Source organism: Myotis lucifugus, unplaced genomic scaffold (genome assembly GCF_000147115.1).
Source record: "Myotis lucifugus unplaced genomic scaffold, Myoluc2.0 scaffold_257, whole genome shotgun sequence".
Lineage (NCBI taxonomy): Eukaryota > Metazoa > Chordata > Mammalia > Chiroptera > Vespertilionidae > Myotis > Myotis lucifugus.
The window spans coordinates 420,972-448,397 of NW_005871305.1; the positions used below are offsets into that span (position 1 = coordinate 420,972).

The window sequence follows — 27,426 nt, forward strand, 5'->3', positions numbered from 1 at the left end:
AGTGAGCCCAAATCAGCGTTGTAACAGCCACATTCCTAACCCAACCCACACAATTTTATTCTTTGTAAAGAAAAAAAGCTTTTTAGAAAAAATTAATTTTTCTTGATGTCATTCCAACAAAAATAATAGCTACCAATCAGTGAGTTCTTACTCTGTGCCAGGCACTATTCTAAGCAAATTCAGTATACTATTCTTTTATCCTCACAATCACCTCCTGAGGTTTGTTTCATTATCATCACTGTTTTACACAGAGGAAAACTAAGCACAGAGAGGTTAATTAACGCGTTCAAAGTAACACAGCCAAGCAAGTGATGATCCAGGGATATAAACCCAAGCAATCTAACTCAGAGCCCACAACCTTAAACTCTGTGTTACAAACCTTCAATGAGGCCGATGGCTGATTGCCTACCTAATAATATCTAGGAGCTAATGTGTCAGTCTGGACCACTTGCTTTATTTTATTTTATTTTTTAAAAAAATAGATTTTATTGATTTTTTACAGAGAGGAAGGGAGAGGGATAGAGAGCTAGGAACATCGATGAGAGAGAAACATCGATCAGCTGCCTCTTGCACACCCCCTACTGGGGATGTGCCTGCAACCAAGGTACCTGCCCTTGACCAAAATCAAACCTGGGACCCTTCAGTCCACAGGCCGACGCTCTATCCACTAAGCCAAACCGGTCAGGGCAATATATAACGTTTTAACATGACAACTTTTGCACTACAATGGCAAGGTTGAGTATTTGCCACAGAGACCATATGGTCTACAGAGCCTGAAAAATTTACTATCTTATCCTTTATAGAAAAAAAATTTGCTAAACTCCTGACCTAGAACATATGCTCCATGCAATCAGACCCTGTTTTCCTTCTTGCTACCTTTTCAGCCCCTAGAACAGTAGCTGGCACAAAGCAGACACTGAAAAAATATTTCTTGAATGAATACATTAAGCATATGAATGGCAACCTGAAATAAGTTAGCCAGGCATGGGTAGACCTGGATATTTATGGCAGTTTTTGATATAATCAAAAGTTAGTGTTTGGCCTATGTTTTATGTAGTGATCAATTTCTTTTTCCATAGTATTTCCAGAAGTTAGGGCCAGGGTATCCTCAGCTTGAGGTTTGAATATCTGTCACTAAAAAGAAAGCATTCCTGCCTGGATTGTACCTTTTTTGTTGAAAATGCCATCATTAAAAGCAAGTGCAACCAATGTATGACAATTGCAATCTTTTGGAAGTTGCTCCATTTGTTTGCATCTTAATAAACGAGATGGACTTCTTATGGAGGCAGCAAGCTAGGCCTGCTCACGTCTTGATAAGTGCATATGCCAGAGAAGAGTTCCCTCTTAAGCCAGTCTGACAAATACACGAGGGACTCTCTCTGCCAGCTCATGACGTTTACTCAGAGCCTAGTGATGGCAGGTAAGGTTCAGTCACCTAGTCAGTTTCATCGACTACTTCAGGGATCTGCTTCAGGGATCTGGTCTCCTGGGGCCTAGAGAACGCGACTACCAGACTTCTATTCTTACATCTTCAAGCTGCTTAGTTGTTCTTTGTGGCTTTTATATACACCTAGAGGCCCAGTGCATGAAATTCGTGCACGGGGGAAGGGAGGGGGGTCCCTCAGCCTGGCCTGCGCCCTCTCGCAGTCTGGGAGGCCTCGGGGGAATTTCGACTGACAGCAGTCGGACATCCTTAGTGCTGCCGTGGAGGTGGGAGAGGTTCCCGCCACTACTGCTGTGCTTGCCAGCCATGAGCCCGGCTACTGGCTGAGTGGTGCTCTCCTTGTGGGAGCACACTGACCACCAGGGGGCAGCTCCTGCGTTGAGCACCTGCCCTCTGGTGGTCAGCGCACATCATAGCGACTGGTCATTTGGACATCCAGTCGATTTGCATATTAGCCTTTTATTATATAGGATTACAAATATAAACAGTTCATTCTTTAGCCAGGACTCACAAGTAAATCCAGAAGTAAACATAAACACTCACCCCTATGATCTTTGAAAATATCACTGAAAATGCTGGTTGCAGGCCTCCATTTATAATGGCACAAAATATACCCACCACAAAATAAGGCCATTCGGTGATATTCAGCTTTAGAATCCTCCAAAAGCTAACTGGAGGTAAATCTTCATCCTGGAACACACAAAATAGTTCAACAGGCTAGTAAGAAAAAGAATTGATACTTAATTGATTTAATGATGAACAGTTCTTCCATATATAAAAAAATTTTAATGAATGAATCTAATTCTTATTTCCTAATCAATTGATGGTTCTTTAGCTTTAAAAAAAAGCATGCCCAGCCAGTGTTGCTCAGTTGGTTGAGCATGGACCCATGTACCAAGAGGTCACTGGTTCGATTCTAAGTCAGGGCACATGCCAGCTTGTGGGCTCAATCCCTAGTTGGGCATGCAGAAGACAGCAGATTAATGTTTCTGTCAAAGATGTTTCCATCTTTCCCTTTCCCTTCCTCTTTCTCTAAAATAAAAAATATAAATACTTTAAAAAGCACTGACTGTTACTCCTCTATTTTTAAAGAACTAAATGATATTTCCACAAACATGACAAGAATATTTGCAAGTAGGGATAAAAGAATAGAAATGTTTATATTTGAAGACCTATAATAATATTTCTCTTCACATTGTACATTATAATCCTATAATTCTTGACCTATAAATTATCATTCATAAATTCTAGCCCAAGTCTAACATGTGAGATTTTGGTTTGTGGAACACTCTGGGGGACAGGACAGGAGGATTCTGGATAATCCTTTCTGGTTCCCACTCCTACCCCAGCCCAGCCCTCCGTACCAAGGCCTCTTTTTCACTAAGCTTTCTGTCTTGGCTTTGTGGTGCACGGATACTCTTGCGAGATGATCTTCTTCTTACTAGACTGGATCCTGAATCTTTTGGAGACATTTCCAAGGCATCCGTTTCACTTTTGGATTCACTCGTTTCATTTTCTAATTCAATTTCATTTCCTCTTGTCTAAAATAAACAAGATATATGCATAAGCTGGTTAGGCTCAGTTAACCCATGAAAATTAATCACTGACTATCAGGAATCCAGGAAAATCGCAATCTGAGTAAATATACAGGAAAGGGTAAAGTTAAACCGCCATTTCGTTTTTTATAATATATTTGAAAATTAAAACCACTAAATAAGAAGGATTCCCACTAAATATGCTAAAATGGCATGGCATCACTCCACATAGCTGATCTAGTCATCTGTTTTGTGGGTGTTTTTGGCTCAATCATGTTTGCTTTGGATCAGTGCTGTCAACAAAAACATGGTATAAGCCATACTGTGAGCCACAGCTGTCATTTTAAATTTTCTCAGTGGCCACATTAAAAAGTGTGAGACAAGTACTAACAATCTTTTTGTGTGAATTTATTTTTTTATATTTTGATTTTAATAATTCTTTATTGTTGAAAGTATTACATATATCCCCCTTTTCCCCCATTGACCCCCTCAAACCCACCCCCATCCTCCTGCCCCAGGCCTTCAGCACCCTATTGTCTGTGTCCATGGGTTATGCATATATGCATATAAGGTCTTTGATTGATTACCTCCCACTCCCCCACCCACTCTCCCCTACCTTCCCTCTGAGATTCCACACTCTATTCCATGCTTCCATGTCTCTGGATCCACTCTGTTCATCAGTTTATTTTGTTATTTAGATTCCACATATGAGTGCATTCATGTGATACTTGTCTTTCTCTGACTGACCTATTTCACTTAGCATGATACTCTCCAGGTCCCTACTCTTGCTGTCTCAAAGGGTAAGAGATTCTTCTTTTTTATGCTGCATAGTATTCCATGCTATAAATGTACCATAGCTTTTTTATCCACTCATCTACGAATGGGCACTTGGGCTGTTTCCAGATTTAGCTATTGTAAATTGTGCTGCTATGAACATAGGGGTCATACATTCTTTCTGATTGGTGCTTTGGGTTTCTTAGGATATAGTCCTATAAGTGGGACCACTGAGTCAAATGGCAAGTTCCATATTTAATTTTGGGGGGAAACTCCATACTGTTTTCCATAATGGCCGCACCAGCCTGCATTCCTACCAGCAGTGTACTAGGGTTCCCTTCTCTCCACATCCTCACCAGCACTTGTCATTTGTTGATTTGTTGATGGTAGCCATTCTTACAGGTGTGAGGTGATACCTCATTGTTGTTTTAATTTACATCTCTCTGATGATCAGTGACTTTGAGCATTTTTTCATATGTCTCTTGGCCAGTAATATCAATTTTAATTACATATTTTATTTAACCTAATGTATTGAAGACATTAGCATTTTAGCATGTAATCAGTGCAGATTTTATTGAAATATTTTGCACTCTTTTGTATTAAGTCTTCAGAATCTGGAATGCATTTTCTGCTTACAAACACTTCAATTCAGATTAACCAATGCTCAACAGCCACATTTAAACCTTTTTAGACTTTTCTTTAACTTTCTCTAATAAGCCTTCTTTATTTTCCCTCCTTTAAAGAGAAATAAGATATCTAAAACAGTGGTCTAATCCTAAATCCCTCAAGTATTTTTTTTCCTCACTTCTCAAGATAATCAAATCAACTTACCTTTACTTATAGTACTAAGCACAGCAAAATCAGTGTATACCTGAGGTACTTTAGGAAAATCTGGAGGTAGACTGTACCTGCATTGTGACAAGTTTGAAGTAAATGCCTTTCTCTTTCATGAGTTCATCATGATTTCCTTTCTCTACAATGACTCCATCATCAAAACCAGCAATTACATCAGCGTTACGAACTGTAGACAACCGATGTGCTATCACGATGGTGGTCCGGCCTTTTCTGGCCTAAAGAGAGGAAAATTTGTCTTTTGAACACATGAACAATTTTAGGCAAAAATTTATTCATTCAACTTGTGTTTACTGAGTATCAATGTTTACATTGTAAAACCATCCAAGCTATATAATGTAGTCTCTGGCTTTAGTAAATATACAGTCAATTGATACTGGCTTAAATGATGCTTTATACTTATAATAAAGATAAGTATAAATATGATAGTCACATGTTAATATTATGTACACCCCTAAGTTTACAGTTTAAGGGCTTATTCAAAGTAAAAACTCTACAGCCCAGGCATTGGCCAATCAGAGCAGACACAGGCCAGTGTGCCACACTGGTGCACACTAGCTATTTCACAGGATCTCTGGAGGATCAAGACAGGCAGTAACTAGGAGGCAGCACAGTCCAGATAGACTTCAGCGTCACATTGATTTCACCTCATATCTTAGTTCTTCCATTTATGAATTCCAGTGTTTTATCCAAATCTGTTAACCTGCGTGAGGATCAATTTATTCAAACATAAAATGGGGATGATAATAGTACTCATTTTTTTTAGAATAAGTGTGATACTAAATAAAATAATGCACATGAAGCATTGTAACATACACACAGGACGTTCTAAGTAAATGATACTTTGCCTAGGTGAAGCACTATGGAAACACTGAAGAGCTATAGATAATTTTAATGTCAATCTCATTGTTATTTTAATACTAAAAACAGCCAGATAACCAGAACTTGTATGAGATTTCTTTAGGTTTTGTAACTTTTCCAATGCTTATGATATTTGGTACTCTATATTTTCCTTCTGGAACTGGCAATAAAATTCCCAAAACAAATTATCAAAAAAGATATCAAGATCAATATGAGAAAAAGTGGAAAACTCTAAGGAGAAAAATATATGTAGGAAAATTAGGTAGTGGCACCAAAAAGTAGAGAAGACAATGGCTCAATGTTTTGGATGTTTTCAAGAAAAGGATAACAAAAACGTGTTTTTAAATTTTTTAATACTTTTTTGTTGATTTTTAGAGAGAGAGGAAGGGAGCAGGAGAGAGAGAAATATCGGTGTAAAAGGGAAACATCTATCAGCTGCCTCCTGCAAGCCGTCTATGGGGGATTGAGCCCGCACCCTGGGCATGTGTCCTGACTGGGAATCGAACCAGCAGTCTTTCAGTGCATGGGAAGATGCCCAACCAACTGATCTACACCAGTCAGGGCAGCAGAAAGTATTTTTAAATGCAACCTTTTAAAATAGTTTTTATTTGTAAGTTAATACTATTGTAGAATAATAAGAAAACACAGATGTGAAATTACAGATAAGCAGAGCGAAGGCGGAAAACACCACACAATTTTTCTAACCTTTTTCCTCCCTCAACAATCTATTAAGCACAATGACAGGATGTTTAAAGGAACATGCAGTGTTGTTTTATTATTAGAGAGAGGAAGAGTTGGGACAAATACTAGTTCATCTTTGAATTCTACTGTGACACTTCCACTCAGAGCGCTTATGGGTTAAAAGGTCTCCGCATTCCTCGTCCTCACGGAGCTGGCCTGGTTACGTTGTATGCCAGGGACACAGCACCTAGTGCCTGGCACAGAAGAAGCACTCAAATCCTCTTTGGTGAATGAGTCACACCAACTCAAGAACTGGAGGAAGTTAAAACCCTGTTGCTAGTCAAGGACATTTCATGGCCTCTCTCTGGGGGATAAGAAGTTTCTCATTTCCCATGGAGTCTTCATTAAGCCTTTAACATCTTGGAAATTAAACGTGAACCTTCGGATTATATTTCCCTCTTGTCGACAAAAGTAAAAACTCACAAAACCTCAATAACAGGTTTTCTCTAAAACTTCATTTTCAAGATTACAATAAAGACCCATTTTCCTTTGAGTCTGTATTTCTCGTTGTTTAATTTTAAAAATGTGCAAGTACCTTTTAATGGGAGTTTATTCACCTCTATTTAAAAAAAAATAAATAGAAATGAAACAAACAGATCCAGAGGCCTGATTATTTTATTTTGATAGTGGAAGGAATCACTTTAGAAGCGACTGAAAATTTACTTAAAAAAAAAAATAATACTAAGGCCCTGGCCAGGTAGCTTAGTTAATTAGAGCATCGTCTTGATACGCCAAGTTTGTCATAAGAGAATCAACCAATGAATGCATAAATAAGTGAAACAACAAACTGATGCTTCTTTTTCTCTCTCTCTACCTTGCACTCTCTCAAAAGAAATAAATAAATAAAAATACTAAGAATAACTTATGGTGAGATGATCTTATGCTTATGAATCAGGTTTGTTTGAATTGAGGCTCACTGACCTTATCCAGGGCCACCTGAACCACTGCTTCACTTTCAGTGTCCAAGGCTGACGTGGCCTCATCCAGCAGCAGGATCTTGGGGTTGCGAACCAGGGCCCGAGCGATGGCGATTCTCTGTTTCTGTCCGCCACTCAGCTGTGCCCCTCTCTCTCCAACCAGGGTGTCAAATTTCTACAACACAGAAAGCACAGGATGATTTAGCAAAAGCACAAGCTATCTCAGCTCCCGTTTTAAGATGGGAAGGAATCCCCTAGACCAGTGGTTGGCAAACTCATTGGTCAACAGAGCCAAATATCAACAGTACAACGATTGAAATTTCTTTTGAGAGCCAAATTTTTTAAACTGAAACTATATAGGTAGGTACATTGTTATTAACTTAATTACGGTACTCCTAAGCTGGCCTTTGCTAAAAACGTCCTCAGTCTGATTGAGGTATGTTCGCTGAGGTCAACCCCTTCCAACTCTCCCACCCACACTCGTCTTGTATACTTGTTTCGTCTATCTCCTTTCATTCATCCTCTCTATATGTCCAAACCATCTCAACGTACCTTTCTCAATCCTCGACACTACATCTTCTTTCACTCCACAACGTTACCTAAAATTAACTTAATAAACTTTAAAGTTTTAAGTCATCTTCGCACTGTACATGCATGCCCGCACATGATATTTTGTGAAAGAGCCACACTCAAGGGGCCAAAGAGCCGCATGTGGCTCGCAAGCCGTGGTTTGCCGACCACTGCCCTAGACCAGCAGTTCTCAACCTGTGGGTCATGACCCTTTGGGGGCTCAAATGACCCTTTCACAGGGGTCGCCTAAGACCATCAGAAAACACATATATAATTACATATTGTTTTTGTGATTAATCACTATGCTTTAATTATGTTCAATTTGTAACAATGAAATTGGGGGTCACCACAACATGAGGAACTGTATTAAAGGGTCGCGGCGTTAGGAAGGTTGAGAACCACTGCCCTAGACCATGCCAGCCTCGCAGGTAATACAATCCAGTTCCTTAAAACTTAGCAATAACCAACCTTCCTTTTCAAAAATATGACTGGCTGCTAGAGCTTTAAAATCTGAAGTTGTCTGGATTTCCCTTCTTAGAAGATTCCTCCAGATCACAGTTTCCTAACTTAAGCATTAGGTCAGCATTCTATTCTCTGAACCTCTAGCATGACAAAGATCAAGAAGGACTTACGCCTTAACCTGTTTGGCTCAGTGGATAGAGTGTCGGCCTGCGGACTGAAGAGTCCCAGGTTCGATTCCGGTCAAGGGCATGTACCTTGGTTGCGGGCACATCCCCAGTAGGGGGTGTGCAGGAGGCAGCTGATTGATGTTTCTCTCTCATCAATATTTCTAACTTTCTATCCCTCTCCCTTCCTCTCTGTAAAAAATCAATAAAAAATATTTTTTTAAAAAAGAAGGACTTACATTAGGCAGTTTCATGATAAAGTCATAGGCATTGGCTTCCTTGACAGCTTTCTCAATCTCATCCATGGTGACATTTTCACGGCCATAGCGAATGTTTTCGGCTATTGTGGTGGCAAACAGCACAGGCTCCTGACTCACCACACCAATGATTTCCCGCAGATACCTTACATTTATGGTCCTGATGTCCTGTCCATCAATACTGACCTGAAATGAAAAGTGTGAATTTTATTCACTGTGGCATTGTAGCGTGTGGTCTACAATGGTACTGTGATCGCTGCAGCATCTAGCCCAGTCAGCGCCCTCTCACCATGCCCTCCGTGGGGTCGTACAGCCGCTGCATCAGCTGGACCGTGGTGCTTTTCCCACAGCCGCTGTTCCCAACCAGGGCCACCGTCTGCCCACTCCGAACCTGCAGGTTGAGGCCCTTCAAGATCTAGCAGGACGAATGAGAAATAAACTTAAGAGCAATGCACAGGACTATGAATGGACAAATGAATTCAAAATGAGGTTTAAATATTCACATTCTTTTAAAGTCTCTAAAGGAAAGTATGAGAAATTCTTTATTCAATACATCATTGAATCATTGATTAGTCATTTATCATTGTACCTTAACTTCTTTTCGAGATGGGTAACTGAAGTGAACATTTGTGAATTCCAAATTTCCCTGAATATTATCTGGTTTGTGCCCATTCTTCGAATAGCTGTCAATGCTTGGCTTCTAAACAGAATAAAATACCAGAAGATTTAACTAGGTCACAACAACTACTTTGAGTGACATTTGTGGAGAGTTGGAACAAGTGATAAAGAAATCTACTTTGGAACTAGAAAAACTTTTAAATAGCTGGGTAAATAGCCAACGGAGACTTACATTATCAATTATCTTAAAGATTTCATATGCTGCTCCTCTTGCATTTGCAAATGCTTCAATGCTTGGCGATGCCTGTCCAATACTAAAAGCCCCAATTAACACAGAGAAGAAGACCTGAGGAATGTGAAGGAAAATCATCAAGTTACTGAGGTACTGTTTAGACAATTTTTTATACTCTTTTTTCTTAATACAACTTATTAAATTTTAAAATGGCAAGGCAACATATAAATACTGAGTGTTAAAAATAGCTTTAAAAATATTTTTAAATATTTAAAAGTTTAAGTACTTTTCAACTTAGAATGCAGGATTAGTCTTACTTGCTCAGTGTGTAAATTCTATAGGACCAGACTATTACTAATATAATAGAATATTGTAATATTTCTTGAATGGCCAAGAATTTTGGTTTAGATCATCAGCAGAGGATAGAGGAAATAAACCCTAGTAGGAGACACACAAGGTCTAGGTCTGAATCCTGGGCTAAGCACTAATTGGCTATATGTCTCCAGGCAATTCTTCTAGAGTTTCTGGGTTTCAATTTCTTCATTTGCAAAAACAGGCAAGATTCTATTTTCCATACCCAACAACCTTAGAGCTGGCGTATCAAATGAAACAGTATATATAAAAATATCTTGTAAATTATAAAGGACACACACCTAAGGCATTATTCTTTACCAGGTTGTCTTTCCCCCCCTCTACCAAACTGTGTTCTCTTTGAGGTCTGGTAAACAGGTTTTTATTTTGCCCAAATCAGTGTCTTATGGATAAAGACCTGGCTTTGACTTTATTTCTCATCTGGGTTAAAGAGAACTAATGTCACTATTCCTTTCTTTCTAAAACACACAGTAATTTTAGTCCCCAAGAATTTACATGCAAGGAATTTTGCTAAGTGATTCTATATTTTATCAATTAGTCCTATCAATTAGTCCTTACAACAATACTGCCATTTCTATTTGGCAAAAGAGGTATGAAGGCTTGAAAAGTCTGTATGTGGCCGCCCCAAATCTTACAGCTAAAAGTTGTAGGCTGGAATTTGAAACACGCTGGCCTGATATCAAATCCTGTGCTTGCTCCTACTCTTGATGGTTCCAGTTGGAAAGGCAGAGCTTTGTTCAGTGAATACTGGATTTCAAACTGCCTATCTACATCACAAGTAAGCAGAACACTTCTCTTGCCAACCTAGGCTCACCCACAGAATCACTATCCTAATAAAAGCTTTTTGGTTAAAACCATTCTTAACTGAAGAGCCCTATACACTGTGGGTGAGGCAACAGTCTGAAAAAACAAGAGACACAATTATCAGATCCACACTACCAACCTGTTTCCTGAGAAAGGGAACTGTTTTTAAGGGACTCAACCAAATAGTTGGGTCTGTCATTTACTGAATATAGGTACTTATACTTAGCCTGTGAAAAAGGAACCAAGTGACACTTCTAACAATATGTACTTTATTAGATCAAAATGCAGACTGAGCCCAGCCTGTGTGGCTCATTTGATTGAACATCGTCCCGGGCACCAGGAGGCTGTCAGTTCAATTCTTGGTCAGGGCACATGGCCCGGTTGTGAGCTTGATTCCCAGGAGGGGGTATGCAGGAGGCAGTCAATTTATGTTTCTCTCTCTCTCTCTCTCTCTCTCTCTCTCTCCCCCTTCCTCTCTATGAAATCAATAAAAACATTTTTTAAAAAAGATGTAGATTGAGCTTGGTTAGTGAATAGTTCATTGTCTTTAAATACAAAAGGATAGCATAAAATGGCAAGCCTTCTATACTTGTACAAAGATCTATATGGCAGAGAAACTCCAAATAGTACATTCTTTTAGGAAGAATAACACTCTATGCTTCCAAAAATTGGCTAGGTGTATTAGCTGTCACTCAAAAGATTCTGAAAAGAAGTTCAAGTGTATTTTGCCATTTATTATGAATAGTAAATCAGAAAATAAAAGTAAAGTGCTTAGCATAGTGTCTGGCACAAAGAAATAATCTCAACTAATGAAAAGTTTATGCTATAGAGACTGGTGATGTTGGTATTATTTAGGCCACAGGATAGGCTTTTCAAGGGGGGTTACAAAAAAGACAAAACTGGTTGTTGAATACATCTAATTTTCTTACCACTTTTTAACCTAATAGTGCATGTCTGTGTTATTCATTCGTTCTTCAAGATACATTCTCCAACAGTCAAGCCAAGACCACACAGCAATTTCATTGGCATTTTAAACAGTGATTCTTTTCTTAATATAATATCACTTACAGTGAGTACTTTTCCAATAGAATATTGTCCTGAAAGGACCAAGGAGGTCCCATACCAGAATGCCAGAGCATATGAAGCATAGATCAGCAGGAAAGCAGCGCCCATAGAGATGTTGGCCGTAATAGCTTTCCTTATCCCAATTCTTTTAGCTTCTTCTAAATTTTTGTTGTACCTGGGAGGAGTAACAAAAATGATCACATATACTCATAAACATGTGAAATGGGTCAAATAGCATGATGCTTGTTGAGGATTTAGAATGTGCCCAGCCCCATGGTAGGTGTTTTACACATATTTTCTCCTTTTGTCCATACATTGACCCTAGGATGTTAGAACTATTTAATCTCTTTTTGTAGAAGAGGAAACTGAGTCTTACAGAGATTAATTGGTGGGGGAAGTCTTCTAAAAGCCCCTTCTCTGTTGGCCTAAGCAACAGTGAAATAAGTGGAATAATAGTTAGCAAACTTCTAACACTGGCATTGTTTCATACACAAAACAAAACAGACACTATGAATACTGTACTTTCCCTTACAATCTGCATGCTTTTTAAATGTATTAATAATCCGAAGATATAACGCTAGATGGTGTTCAACATAAGTAAGTTCTTTAAGTTTCTGAATATTACAGAAGCTCTGGAGACAGTCTGCACCCCATCCTGCATCCCTGTGCGTCTACTAGAAGAACCAACTGAAAGAAAAAAGTGAGGAAAAGGGTGAAGAAATAAAATGGAGTCACTATGGTCAAGCTGCTAAATCATTCAAAGCCAGTAGGCTGAGGCATGAAGTGTTTCTATTCCTGCTTTAACGAGTCGGGAAACGAAAACTTTTGAACTTTCCAGTCTTGCTCCAATGCCCAGACATTTACTTAACTGCAGATAACCCTCTGACTATCCGCCAAAGAACTCGGGACAAGACCAGACCTCCTGGCGCCTATCCTCCACACCATGTGGCATCCATCATCCAGATCACCTGACATCTGACTGGTAACGGTTCTGGGCCAATCGTGGGGCTAAGAATGCAGGACTGATTATTTTCAAGGATGTGATTTTTATTATAAGAACTCTTAACTTTTCTTTCCTCATCAGAACACTTCTGGGGTTTTGCTTCACTGTTTCTAGTTTGCATACTATAAGAACCGGGAATAAATCTTAGTCATTTATTTCTAGCAAAGCCCCCAGTCTCTTTTGAGTTTGTTCGACATAGGTGTAGGAGCATTTTGAGAGCCGTGAATTGTTATGTAATACATTTTACATTTAAGTAAACTATGTAGTTTATCTTATTTCCATCGACATTTATTTTAAGAAATCACTGACCTGGAAAAATGATCAGGCTTAAAAATATATAATAATCACTCATTATGTATCAGTGTCCCCTTCCTTAGTCTTTCTACACATTGCCTACATCCTATTCCCTCAGTCACTGCTCCCGACACGGTCATGTCATGGCTGCCCGCTGCTGGAAGAAGGGGCTCTGGCCTGGTGGCTCGGGTCACCCACCCCAGGCCTCAAGGACTGAGAAAATAAAAATCTCAGCACACTGAGGACTGTGTAACCTGTTCACAGCACAAAGGTCTCTACTATATTAGCCAAACTTGGAGAATACCCATGAATACTTCTCACAGAAAGTACAGCCAATTTCAACTGATTATTTAAAAAATAATCACTATGGAAATAAGATAAAACATACAGTTTATTTAAATGTAAAGAGTATTACATAGCACTTCAAATTATACAGAAGAGGGCAACAGCAAGGAAGCAAATAAAAAACAAAAACAATGTTGGTGTCCGCTGATAAGATTTTCTCCCTCCAGTTCTAATGATTTAAAGCTCTCTCCCAAACGTTAATTCTCGTACTTTTTAAACCAGTGGGGAGCAGTGAATATCTGATATTAAAGTGAAAGGAGATGCTGTCTGTAACTTCATCTTCATTTGAAAGGAACACAACAGACTATTTTGCTCAAAAAGACAGATGTGGAGATAAGATCATGGGGCCCAAATTTAAAGTAAAGGAAGGATCTTTGAAAATATAGAATCAAGGTAATATTAGTAGGGAAATAGGACAGATTATAATTAAGCTTTAAATCTGTCTTTATCCTCTTAATCATAACACCCTGCAGAACTTAGACCATTGCTTTATGGAAAGGAGTTCATAATTGTGATAAAAGAACTTACTTCCATATAGAATTCACATTTTGAGGTCTTTAATCTACAAAAACATGGACCATTTAAATGTTATACTAATTTTCTTTGGATGTTTGTTCCATTCGCATGTACAGAGTGGTTCAAGCCCTGCTCAGATGGAAACATGCATTCTTTCTTGGCCTCATGACTTTTTTTAACCAGCTACTCTACTAGTTGGGAAAGTCTGTCGAATGAAATTTACATGGCCCCCATGTTCGCTGAAGACCAAATTTAAACAGAACTTTATGGTGATAAAATAGTAACATATTATTAGAGTTTCTTCCTCCAAAAATGTCAATCCCCAACTTGCCAGTTTTAACCTTTGAAGAAAAAAATTATCTTTGAGAAAGATGTTTCAATGGTTGAGATATATATATATATCTCCCACTTCATGAGTTGATCTGAGGTGAAAAGTACTACTAAGCATAAATTATACATGATTACATTTAAAGAACTTTAAAAGTTATAACTCACACCCTGTTATCTCCTTTATTTCAGTTCTTGCTTACCGAGAGACTAATGTAGAAATCTTTCACTGATGTCGCATGCAGCCAGAGGAAACATTTGCGTAGGAAGAAGCAACAAGGAAGAAAATCATTTAGATACCAGAAAAGATAAATGAAAAAAAAAGGAAGGGGTAAGGAGGGAAGGGGGAGACATAAACAATACTCCTTTTACTTTTTGATTAGCATTTCCAAAAAAAATGTCACAATACAAAATCAGCTATTAAATTCACTAAAAGCATTAGTATGAAAATGGTAATTAAAGTAGGAGTTCCTAAAATGGAATAAAGTCACACAACAAAAACATTGATATTTAGAAAAAAATTCTTCTTCTTAAATATTATAAAAATATTTACCAGCCACTTCCAAGAGCAAGGAACAATTTTAATTAAGCAAATAAAAAGCAACACTAATAGATAAACATTTGCAAGACACATGCAGAGAGAAAAAAAATTTAATTAAGGAGAACAAAACAATTCTCTACTAATGATTAAATTCATTTTAAATCCTGGTTAATTTTCATTTTAAGTTTCCTCCTGCACTTGCTAATCTGAAGAGGGAGACTGAGAGACCTTAGTTGCTTGTCTATTTGGAAGCAGAGAAGGGAAGGGGAAGAAACTGAAGGATTATATTTGGTCTCAGAATAGTTTTATCAATTCTACCGCCAAATTATATCCCAAATCTATGTACCTGTCACCCATCTCCGGGCAGCAGTCTCGATCAGGCCACAGTAAGCCCTCTCACCTGGACCACTATTGCAGCCTTCCCACTAGCCCACCTGGCTCTACTCTTTAACTGCTCTCTTCTACTCACCAGACCAATTACAGACAGAGAAATAATCTATAATAATAAAAGGGTGATATGCTAATTAGACCAGACGTCCTTCCGGACATCATTCCAGACAAAGCCAGGGCCGGAGGGAAGCCAGCCCGGGTTCCCGGTGCCAGAGGGAAGCCGGTGCCAGCAGCTGGAGGAAGGAAGGCCTACTCTTACCTTCAGTCCAAATCAAGCCATGAGGGAAGAGGCGGAGCACCACGACAATGTGTGACGCCAAGTGTGCCCCTCACCTGGCCAATAAGCCTGTGAGATAAAGCATCAAGGTCGTCGGGCACCCGCACGGATTAGTACAGAGCACAGGAAGGCCTACTCTTGCACGATTTTCGTGCATCAGGCCTCTACTTTTAAACATAATGTGGACACCTGTTCCCTTCTTTAAGATCCTCGACCCCTTCTCTATGCCCTTGGAATAAAATCCTAATTCCTCATCACAACTTGCAATTCCCCACGTTATGGCCTGACCCACCTTCAACAGCTTCCCTTCACCGCAATCTCCCCTGGCTCAGCTGAGCTCCAGCCACAGGAGCCTTATATTTCCTACAGTCATTGCCACCTCAGGACATCCAAAAGCCTCTACTATCCCGGCCCTCACCCGGGAAGGCCATTTCTCATCCCTCCCGTCTCAGCCTAGATGGAACCTCCTCAGAGACGCATTCCTGACCACCATATTTAAAGCAAATTTGCCCTCCTCACCTCCATCAGCACACTCTTTGATTGGTTCACTGCATGTTTTAAAAATCTATAATCTGCTTCTTTGATGTCTTCCTTATATTCCTTCTTACTTTCCTTCCTTCCCTTTTTTTCTACCTTACTATTTTGACTAAGGATCACATAAGGGCAAATATCCTCTCTTTCCGATTCACTGACAATCCAGAGCCTAGCACAGTGCTTGTCATGTGGTAGATGCTGGTTAAATTTGTTGAATAAATGAACTTTTAAGAAATGGGCAAGCTGGAAAGAACCTTAGGCCTTCAGGTTATAGTCTTAAATCAACTCTTAATCTCAGACAAAACTAATTTCCAATTTTCCAGGGGAGGTTGTTCTTTCAAAGATACATCCCAGTAACTCTTATCGTCTGAAGAAATGCTTCCACATATAAAATGAGTCTTTGAATAGAGCTATGTAGGCCCATTTGCTTATTCTTATAATAAAAAGTTGATCACCATCTTCTCTAGGGGACAAAAATCTTTCTGTACCTACTAATTAAAGCACTCCATTTAAAAAGTATCTTGATTCCTTTACACTTTTAGTGAACTAAAATGATCAGATTCACCTAAGTTCTGCATATTGGACTTGACTCCCATAATGCCCTCTCCCCTCTACCCAGGTTATATCCCATATCTCATTATAATGTTGTTGCTAATAATCTTTCAAAAGTATCATATTTCTCAAGTTTAGGATGTGATTAATTGTAGGAAGTATTGCTATTCTGTTATTTTATGTAGCATCAGTTCATATACAGGTGGGACCCAAAGGGCTAGAGCCTCAGTATAATAAGCACATGCCCCATGGAAAGTGACAGCAGGAGAACTTGTGTTTCAACCGTGGCAATAGGTAAAGGCAGGGAAAAACCTCCCCTGGGGATCTGAACCATAGGCAGTATCCATGCAGGTCTGAAGTGTGAATTCAGACTACCAGTGTAGACAAAGAAGTTAATGTAAGGTGGTCTCGGATCAGTGACCCCAGTGAATGGCGCAAACCCAAGTCCCACCTGGAAGAATCGACCTCCATCCAGATCCATAGCAATTGTAAAAAGACACTGATCGTAGGATTTATCTCAATGCCAGAGAAGATGAGTTGTGACAGAAAAATGTGCACCTTAGAACTTATGCAATACTATTTCCTAATTGGCCACTGCTGGTTCCTGGAATGCCATTTTTTTCTGAATCCTGATCAGGTTCTCAGATCTTACTTTATGCTGTTAGTCTGCAGGCTCTACAGGAATTTCCATGCATACAATCATATCATCTATGAATAATGAAAATGTTGTTTCTTATTTTCCAATCATTACAGCTTTTATTTTTATTTAGTATTCTTACTCTTTGTTTCCTTGGCCTGTAGACTATATAAATTCAGACCCTACTGTGCAGAGGTATAGGCCTGAGGTTTTAATTTCTATGGGGAAATGCTTTCCTCTGGCTCAGAAATGAGGAAGATGCAGATACGCTTTGCTTGTCTCCCTGTGCTGGTGGCCATCGTACTTTTCTGGTCCACCTTTCCATTGAGGAAAACTGGAAAGAATCCCAAGTTAAAACCTCCATTCTCTGTCTACTCAAGCATCAACTACTCAGAAAGAACTTTCTGAATAACATCTCTACACAGAAACCCCTATGACACTAAAAAAGTATTTTATTTCCCAATAATATTTACCCCACCTGGTATATTAGGTATTGCTTTATTTTATTTTTTGGGGTTGTCTGTACCCTTCCTCTGCCCTGTTAGAATTTAAGCTCTAGGAGAAGGGATTTATCTCACTGGATGTTTGCCTGGTCACTAAGGGAGACTTCTCAGTTTAGTAGTCAGACGTATCTTAAGGGAAGAGCAAAAACCTTAGCAAAAAATCAAGATGGGTCTTTCCTTTGGACTATAGTACTGCATCATCACAAATCATTCTCAGAGGACATCTATGTGGGGTAAAATATTGCATATGAACAAAAGGCTACTCCAAACACAGAATAATTATACAGTGAATAGCCACGTAACCACAACTGAGGTCAAGAAATGGAACACCGTCAGCCCCACAGAAACCCCCTGCTCTGTGTCCCACTATGACCCACAGCTCCCTATCCCCTGGACAGGTAATCATTATCCTGGTTACAAAAATTCCCGTTTTCCTTTATGGCTTTAACAAACAATGTATAACCTCCCAAACAATATAGTTTAGCTTTTCCTATTTTCTAAAAGAAATATTCGTAACCTAAAATACTATAATAGCAGATGTTATTTTAAGTAAATTCGATTGCTGCTCAGAAATCAATGAATCTGATATTCTAAATTTCAATAAATTACCGTGTATACTCTCAGAAATCTAATAAGAGGGAATTTAAGTAGTTGTAAGGGAAATATTAACACACAGTTAAAAAGATTTTGAACTTTTGCACAGATGTGCTTTTCAATTATATTTTTATCTTCTAAATCATGGAGCATAGCTACTGATCAGGGGCCAGGCAAGAGGGGAAGTGAACCAGAAATTAACATGTCCCCATAGATATTACACAAAATACTCATTCAATCTTAGAAAATCAAGGATGGTATGTGTCAATTATATCAAATACAGAAAGAAATAAGAACTTATTAGATGGAAACATTATCACCAGGGATAAATGGTTCAGCCCCGAGGAACTATTTTTATGCCACTACCCACCTAGGAGACTCTAGGAAATGCTTTGAATTAGCAGATATAAGAAGAAATTCATAGATACAGAGAACAGATTGATTATTGCCAGAGGGGGAGGGGAGTTGAGGGTCTGGGTGAAAAAGGGGAAGGGATTAAGCAGTACAAATTGTTAGTTATGAATAGTCATGGGGATGTAAATTATAGCATAGAGAATACAGTCAATAATATTGTAAAAACTATGTATGGTGCCAGGTGGGTACTGGAAATATCAGGGGACTACTTTGTAAATTATATAATTATCTAACCACTACACTGTACACCTGAAACCAATACAGAATAATACTGAATGTAAACTGTAATTGAAAAATTGTTTAAATGATTAAAAAAACCCACCCAAGTATATGACATTAACAACAACAAAAAAAGAAGAGTACAACTAGAATCACAACTTCTCCAGAATATTAGACATGCTCTAATATAGATGAAGCTGTTTAAAGAAACATATACATTGTCAACAACACTGTCAACCTGAAGGGCATAAAAGATGACACAGAATTTAACATTCCTATCAACTTAAAAAGAGATTCAAACCTTTCCAGTTCTTTCTTCTGTCCTCCAAAAGCAATCACAGTTCGAATTGCTGCTAAGACCTCCTCAGCTACTGCTCCAGCTTTTGCATATGCAAAGAGTTCTTTATCAGTAAATGAAGATAGTATCTGTTTAAAAATGCAATTTCAGATCATGTAAATTTTTTAACAAGTTCATTTTATCATTTGTAAAATACAAATATATACACAGATGCTGCTGGTACATTAATATATTCATTGAACAAAATCTGTCTTACTTGTTTTTGGTCATGACATTCTAAATTTTAGTATACGGATATTCACTCTGTAAGACACTTCAATTCTTTTAGAACTGAGCTGACTATATGTATATATATATGTATATATATATACATATATATATGCCTAATATGCAAAGTGTTCCTGAGACTGGGAGTTAGATCGATTACTATGACGTTTGCTGACCCCCAGGGTTAGGTGGTGAACAAAGGAAAGCCCCAACCGCTAGGGACCCTATCCATGCAGAAATTTCATGCACTGGGCCTCTAGTATATAATAAATTCCATTAAAATATTATTTTCTCACTGAGTGCTTCAGGGATCCTCATCTGAATAAATAAAACTAGGAGTTTGGAGAGATCTTAAATTAAACGTATGCATGTAGTCATAAGCAAATGTGGAAAAAAGGCAATTACACCAAGGAAACACAGCAATTGCTCATGGTACTCTGGTTCAGAAGTGTGAGCCAGAAGAATGCTGGGGACAAGCAAGTTTCACATGCCAGGAAAGCTGGCACTGCTGAGCAAAACAATACATGCAGCCACCAGGAAGGGCTTTGTTTTATGGGTGCTCATTGATTTCTCTGTCTGATTCCTGGGCATTTATTCTGCGGAAGAAACAGTTCGGGGTACTTTAAATACACAGGATCTCATTTACTCTTCTCAATTGCACAGTGAAGTAGGTACTATTGCCCCTACTATATCTGCGAGGAAATGGAGGGATGAAGAGGTTACATCATTTTACAAATAAAGAAAATACCCAGGCCCTAGCTGGTTTGGCTCAGTGGATAGAGCATTGGCCTGTGGACTGAAGGGTCCTGGGTTCAATTCCGGTCGGGGAGGCACATGCCTGGGTTGTGGGCTCAATCCCCAGTAGGGGTTGTCAGGAGGCAGCCAATCAATGATTCTCATCATTGATGTTTCTCTCTCCTCTCTCTCCCTCTCTCTCCCTTCCTCTCTGAAATAAATAAAAATATATTTAAAAATAAAATAAAAAACAAAGAAAATACCCAGGATTGAAGCCTGATGCCATATGGCTTGAATGAACCATATGGCCTGAATGAACAGCCTAGAGCAGTGGTTCTCAACCTTCTGGCCCTTTAAATACAGTTCCTCATGTTGTGACCCAACCATAAACTTATTTTCGTTGCTACTTCATAACTGTAATGTTGCTAGTTATGAATCGTAATGTAAATATCTGATATGCAGGATGGTCTTAGGTGACCCCTGTGAAAGGGTCGCTCGACCGCCAAAGGGGTCGCGACCCACAGGTTGAGAACTGCTGGCCTACAGGGATTCACTCTCTGAAACCAGCCATTGACATCTGTGAACTCTAGTTCTAATGGACCCTATTATGAAAATCAAATCACCTGGCATGGGCGAAGAGCCAAGGTTACTATTTATACCTGGAATGCCTACGTAGTCAACCATCTAGCTAAAGGTTACACACAAGCAATTCATAATACAATACTGATTAACCATATTACACTGTTTCATCAATAATTTACAGGCATTTTCGGACTCACTTTCGTAGGTACTACAAGTCTATTCCTTCTCGTCATAAAGAGCTCAAAGCTGTTTTAGTTTTAACAGTGCGCTTCTTCCTTTGCTGTGTGTCAAAGTAAAAAGGAGCTGTGGCAGATGTAGGAATGGGTGGGTGAAAGCAAGCGAACACTTATTAACTATGTCCTATGGGCAGATATTGTGCTGCATGCACTTATCTAATATCCCCCGACACACTAGGCCTTGCTGACTTCTCACAGCCATTTTCCCAGGGCGACACCTGCCTGAATCATTCCCAACGCTGGGTCTGAGCCAGGGAGCTCAATGCCATCCCTGAGCAAACATGCTGCATAATATGAGAGGCACATTCAATATGCTTCAGCTATTTTTCTCTGCTTCTCTTAAGACATCACCCCACAACAGTCACCCACAACTGAGGCAGGCAACAACAAGAAGATTACCAGAAATATTCTTGAATTAGGAGTTTCAAAATATGGTATTTTAAGTCACTGTTAAATATATCAAGTACCATACAACATTCAATAAACCTGGTTCATTCCCCTTCTCCCCCATGAGATTCCATAATTATAAGCATATGGGTAAGCAAAACTATGGGAGAATCTTCATTAAGTGTTTTGTTTTGCTTTTGTACTTGAAGAGATCATGCCTGTTAAAAGAAAAAAAGAAGCCTTCCAAACTATTCTTGGGGATATAAAAAGGCAACTTCCACTGTTAGTCTAATGTAATCAAATGGTGATGATTCCATTATTACAACTACCCACATAAACAATATGAAGAATCACTGACCCATCCCTTCTTCCAAAGGCTGACAATTCCTTAACAAAGCTTAATTAGTATCAGTTTGAGACTTATGAAATTGTTATTTAAGTTAAAAACTGTCTACTATAGGCAATTATATATTATTCAAACTAATGTATTTGGAAGCAATATGTTTTTACCACTATAGATATTTTGACCTTCATTTTTCTATTTCCCAATGAAGTTTTGGTTTTGAGATAATTTATACCTTTTGTTTTTGAGATAACTATAGATTCACATGCAGTAAGAAGCAAGACAGTGAGATCCCACGCACCCTTCATCTACTGTCCCCAATAGTAACATCTGGAAAACTACAGAACAATGTCCCAACTAGGAATTTAACATTGATATAATCCATCAATGTTATTCGGATTTACCAGTTTTACATGCATTTGTGTGGGTGTGTGTATTTAGATATAAGCAATGTTATCACCTCTGTATGTTCATGTGGCTACAATCATGACACAGAGCAATTTCATTACAAGGATCCCTTATGTTAGTTTTCATAGCCATAGCCACCTTTACCCGACCCCTTACCTCTCCTCCCCTCCCCAACCACCCCCAACCTCAGGAAAGCACTAATCTGTTCTCTGTCTATAATTTTGTCATTCCAAGAATGTTACATAAATGGAATCATATGGTTTGTCACCTTTATGAATTGGCTCTCCCTCCCCCACACCCCCACCCCCAGCATAATTCTCTGAGGTTGTTAAGTGTATCCAGAGTTTTTTCCATTTTATTGGCAGGTAGTATTCCACGGTATCCAGGTACCATAGTTCGTTTAACCATTCAGTTGTTGAAGGATAGCCTGCTATTGTTGGATCGACATTTTCAGCTATTATTTCTTCCAATATTCCTTCAGTCCCACTCTCTTTCTCCTCATCTTTTGGGACCCCAATGGTAATAAATGCGATTGTCTTTTGGATCTTTTGCTATTGTCCCACAGGTCCCTGAGCCTTTTCATTTTCTCCGTTTCAGAATAGATGAATTCTATTGTTCCATCTCCAGATGCGCTGATCCTATCCTATCATCTCCACGCACTGAAAGAGCTCATCCATCCTGACTATTCTGTTGTTGTATCTTCCATTTCTCTAATTTTACTTTGTTCTTTTTAAATAGCTATTTCATTGCTGATATTTTCTATTTTTTTTCTTGTGTTTCAAGAGAATTTGTAATGGCTGAGTAGAGCATTTTTATACTAGCTATTTTAAAATTCCTGTCAAATCATTCTAGCGTCTGACTTACAATCAGTTTAATTGGTCTTTCTCTCATTCAAGTTGTGGTTTTCTTGGTCCTAGGAGTGACAAGTAAAATTTTATTATATCCTGGACCTTTTATCTATTATGTTAGGAGACTCTGAGTCCTGTTTAAACCTTTATTTTAACAAGGAGTAACCCTCTTTGGGTTTAGCATGCGAGTTTTGGCCTACTATTTTTTTTAAAAAACTTTCAATTGCAGTTCACATTCATCATTTTTTTTTGTATTCATTTTGGCCTACTTTTGTGAGTTGTGGTTCTACTGGCAGTTTAATACTCAGAGCCTTGCTAGTATTATTTTGGTCAGAGGGGTTTGTCTGGGGCTGCTGGGGCTCCTATGGAACCTGCCTCTGCTACCTAAGGGAGTAAAAGGGGCTTCCCAAGGTCGTTCCACCAGGTACAGCCTGCTGGGGGCAGAGCGTGCTGGGTGCTCCTACTTGTGCCCTGGGTGGGACAGAGAATCCCCTTGCCCATCTAAAAGGCTTCCTGGACCAGGAAGGTTGCTGGGACTGGGTCCCTTCCTGTTCTTCCTTCTTGCCCTGGTGTCTCTGGGTTGGGTAGGACAGCCTCAGGCTCACAGGGACAAAGAGGCTTCCCAGACTGGCCCACATTCCTTTCTAAATGGCTGACAACCAGAGAATGCAGAGTGAGGGTTAAAATGTATGTCTCTAAGTAATAAGCAAGTTATCAAATAAATAGTATCTGAAGCAATGCATAATTAGTTAATAAAAGATGAGTTATTTTCCTAACTTAACTAGAACGGACATCAGTACATTTTATATAGTTTATCAACAAATACTCATATGAAGAATTGGTCACCTGATTCGCTTAATATTCTAATCAATAGAAAAACTGATTAACATGAAAAGCTTTTGTCAAATATTTCAGCTGACTGATACTGAGATGCAATTTAAACACCAAGAATACCATTGATACCCTGTGTTATTCTGAGCAGCAAATTAACAGAATCCTCAAAACTTCAGTTTCTTCCTCTGTAAGATGATCTAATAGCTATACTTCAGGAAGATAATACATGTAGTGGCCTCACATAGTAGATGCCCAATAAATAGTAGTTACTGTTTGCAAGAGCAAAACAACATCTATCCTACAGAATAAAAATCTGAAACTTCTGAATGTTTGCAGCCTCATTAATGTTGTTAGCCTCAGCTTTAGTGGGCCCTCCTTTATTGATATCTTTTTTGCCACACGAATTTGTAGCACCTTCTTTAAGTTGTGTTAAAGAAACCCAACAGAAATTACATACTGAGCCAATCTCTCCACCACAGCCCACTCTTACATCTTATTAGGTTTAAAATGAATACCACACTGAGCCTTAAAAGGGAAAATAAGTTTTACTCTGCCTTTGTGATCGGGAGAGAGAGAACTACAGGCTTAGTATTTATAATGCACGTCGGAGTAGGAAGTATTTTTTAAAATTATTTTCATACCAATGGATTTAAGTATATATAAACATAAAACCATTTATAATGCTGATAAAACTGATTTATAAATTAACAAAATCTACCAAACCAAAAACATTAACACTAATCAAGCTAATTGAATGGGACACGTGTGTGGTTCACTAAACTTGGGTTTCTATTTGCTGTGTGAGTATGGAATTGTCAATTAGAGAACACAGCTCTTTAAAGAGGTGAGCATGCCTTCTCTAAGAAGGCAGAGGATGACATAGGAGAGCTACTCCTTCCTCAGCTCTTCCCCAAATAACCCCAGGGCCCAGGACAGCGTGGGGTCCCAGCAGGGGTAGAACTCAGTGAGGTGGCATCTGCTGGTTCCCACTGGTTTTGAACAGAAGATTTAAAACCATGGATCAGGTATAGAATCAGGGTCATCATTTGGTAAAAGCAGCCATAGGTTGAGGGCCTGGATTCACAGGCGTCACCTACCTTTGCCCAGATGGCAGCTGACAGTCCAAGAACAGGACTGACGGCCAAGATCACAAGGGTTAGCTCCCAACCACGTGTGAATCCTACTATAAAGCCAGTGATAAACGTTGCTATCGACTGGAAGAACATTCCAATTTTGTCACCAATTCCTTCATTAATTTTGGAGACATCACTAAAAGAACAAACAGTGTTAGAGACAAATGTCAGAATTGTGAATACAGAACTTTTCTTCTGAATCCAGTTTTTGTTGGTTTGGATGTGGGGTTAACTAGTTTACATCTCAGCTCTAGCCCCAGGAAGTGTCATGCTTTGCTCTACTGCTCACTGGCAGACGACCTTTTGACTGGGAAGTCAGTTTCTCATTCAGCGCTAGCCATGTAGGTCCCCCTTCATGTCCCATCTCATGTACTGGGGACAAAAAAGATGCACAAGACATGGCCGCTGCTCAGAAGGAACTTAGACTCCCAATTACTTCTAAGTCAGCGGTTCTCAACCTGTGGGTCGCAAACAATGAAAATACATCCTGCATATCAGATATTTACATTACGATTCATAACAGTAACATTACATTTATGAAGTAGCAACGAAAATAATTTTATGGTTGGGGGTCACCACAACATGAGGAACTGTATTAAAGCATTAGGCAGGTTGAGAACCACTGTAAGTGATGTACTCACATCTCCTAACAGATGTCATGACATCTCTTTTATCTTAATAAGAATCAGAACCACGTCTGAGTTCAACATAAAACTAGGTACTTACTCTGTGAGCCGAGTGTTAAGCTCCCCAACATCATGCATGTCAAACCAGCCTATCTCCTGACGCATTATAGCGTGAAAAAACTGTTTTCTAATTTTAAATAGTTGTCTTCCAGCTGCCAGGCACCAGAATGAAACCTGAATGTATGCAGCAACAAGCACACCAGCTCCGATTCCACTGTAATAATAGGCGTACCTGAAACACAAGAAAAGAACTGCATATACTGTTTTCTGATTAGGGCACCGTTCCCAAACACACCACTCATTTGATCTCATTGGCTCTCTGGCTACCCTTCGGTCCTTAACAAATAGGAAGGGCTGTAATGAGCAGGTTGACCTCCAACTACGTTCTGTGTTGGTAGAGTAGGATGGTTAAGAGTGCACTTTCTGCGTCGGCTCCAATTCCAGCTCTTCAGTTGCCTGATGTGTAATCTCAGGCAGGCTGCTTAATCTGCCTAACGCTCAGGTTTCTAGCTGGTAAAATGGAACTAAGAGCCGTAATGCAGTAATGCATGTAACACACGTGGCCAGTGCCCAGCACAGAGACTGCAAGTTGTTGTGAAAGGCTGGGAGCATCAGAGCACCAGGTAAGATCTACCACGGTTGTCCTACCTGCCTGTAACACCTGAGCATCAGTTGATGCGCACGTTGAGGTGGTGTTTTTTGCACATTAGCACGTGGAAAGAAGTGACAGCCCTTGCCAGAAAGTGAAACCAAGAGATGGAAATGGTGCCCTGGCTTTTTTGTTATTAATCTGGCAGAGCTGGGATGCAAAGAGACAACTGAAAATAAGAAGTATTTCTATATCATCTGCCTAGCTGGCCATCATGAGCTAGCCTAAAATGCTTAGTGAAGCAAACCGTTTAGTCCTTCTAGTTCAGCCGTGGGCAAACTACGGCCCTCGGGCTGGATCCGGCCCGTTTGAAATGAATAAAACTAAAAAAAAAAAGACTGTACCCTTTTATGTAATGATGTTTACTTTGAATTTATATTAGTTCACACAAACACTCCATCCATGCTTTTGTTCCGGCCCTCCGGTCCAGTTTAAGAACCCATTGTGGCCCTCGAGTCAAAAAGTTTGCCCACCCCTGTTCTAGTTTAAACTCTAACAGTGAAAACCATGAGCATCTTCTAAAACCAGGCCCTCAATCACCTAAAAATGTTGAATTTATGTTTCCTCACTCTGACTCTTCCTGTTTAAGAATGCCAAACAACTGTTGGGTTTTACTAAGCAATTAAGACACACATTCTAAAATTAAATATATCAATACTTCCATTTTTAAAAAAGTTCATTACTTGCCATCCTCAAATAACTATGTTTGAATGAACCATACAAAAGCTATAAAAATGGTTATGTAATAACCAGTCTCTGATTGCACTGTTCACGACTCAGCAGGAACCCTGGTAAACAGACCCTCCCAGAGCTACACTTAGTCATTTACAATGTCTATCAGGGAAGATACAATTTCGGTATTAAATTTTAGTTAATAGGTAACTCAATGATTAATTATTATCTAAGTGCGAATGATCTAGCAAGACAAAGCTAAAAAAAAATCCGATTTAACAAGTAGAAACTCATGCTTTGAAAATCAATGAATGTATTTTAACAGTCAGTCTATGATTACTTAAACAAATATATTTATGTTTAAGACTTTACAAGGTGATTATAGGACAGTTTTATTTTCCCCAATATTAAATTTCCCATATGAATATTGGAAGTACTTGCTTCTCATCTTTCAATAAATGATCAAGCATATCCATTCTCTTCAAATCTATCAGATCACTTATAGGATAATGTGGAATTATCTTCTGATTCATC

The 27,426-nt window shown here is 39.0% G+C and overlaps 1 protein-coding gene across 1 annotated transcript in view; it reads right to left on the reverse strand.

The window, feature by feature from the left end:
- ABCB1 (ATP binding cassette subfamily B member 1) overlaps positions 1-27,426 on the reverse strand; it is a 73,824-nt gene that overhangs the window by 24,529 nt on the left and 21,869 nt on the right. Inside the window, exons 6-17 of the mRNA XM_006099063.3 lie at positions 25,612-25,803; positions 24,850-25,021; positions 19,116-19,240; positions 11,672-11,843; positions 9,428-9,541; positions 9,167-9,277; positions 8,867-8,992; positions 8,560-8,763; positions 7,129-7,299; positions 4,662-4,823; positions 2,809-2,985; positions 1,988-2,134 (exon numbers count right to left, since the gene is read on the reverse strand). Of these exons, the coding sequence (XP_006099125.1) occupies positions 1,988-2,134; positions 2,809-2,985; positions 4,662-4,823; positions 7,129-7,299; positions 8,560-8,763; positions 8,867-8,992; positions 9,167-9,277; positions 9,428-9,541; positions 11,672-11,843; positions 19,116-19,240; positions 24,850-25,021; positions 25,612-25,803 (1,873 nt within the window). The remainder of the gene's footprint in view (positions 1-1,987; positions 2,135-2,808; positions 2,986-4,661; positions 4,824-7,128; positions 7,300-8,559; positions 8,764-8,866; positions 8,993-9,166; positions 9,278-9,427; positions 9,542-11,671; positions 11,844-19,115; positions 19,241-24,849; positions 25,022-25,611; positions 25,804-27,426) is intronic.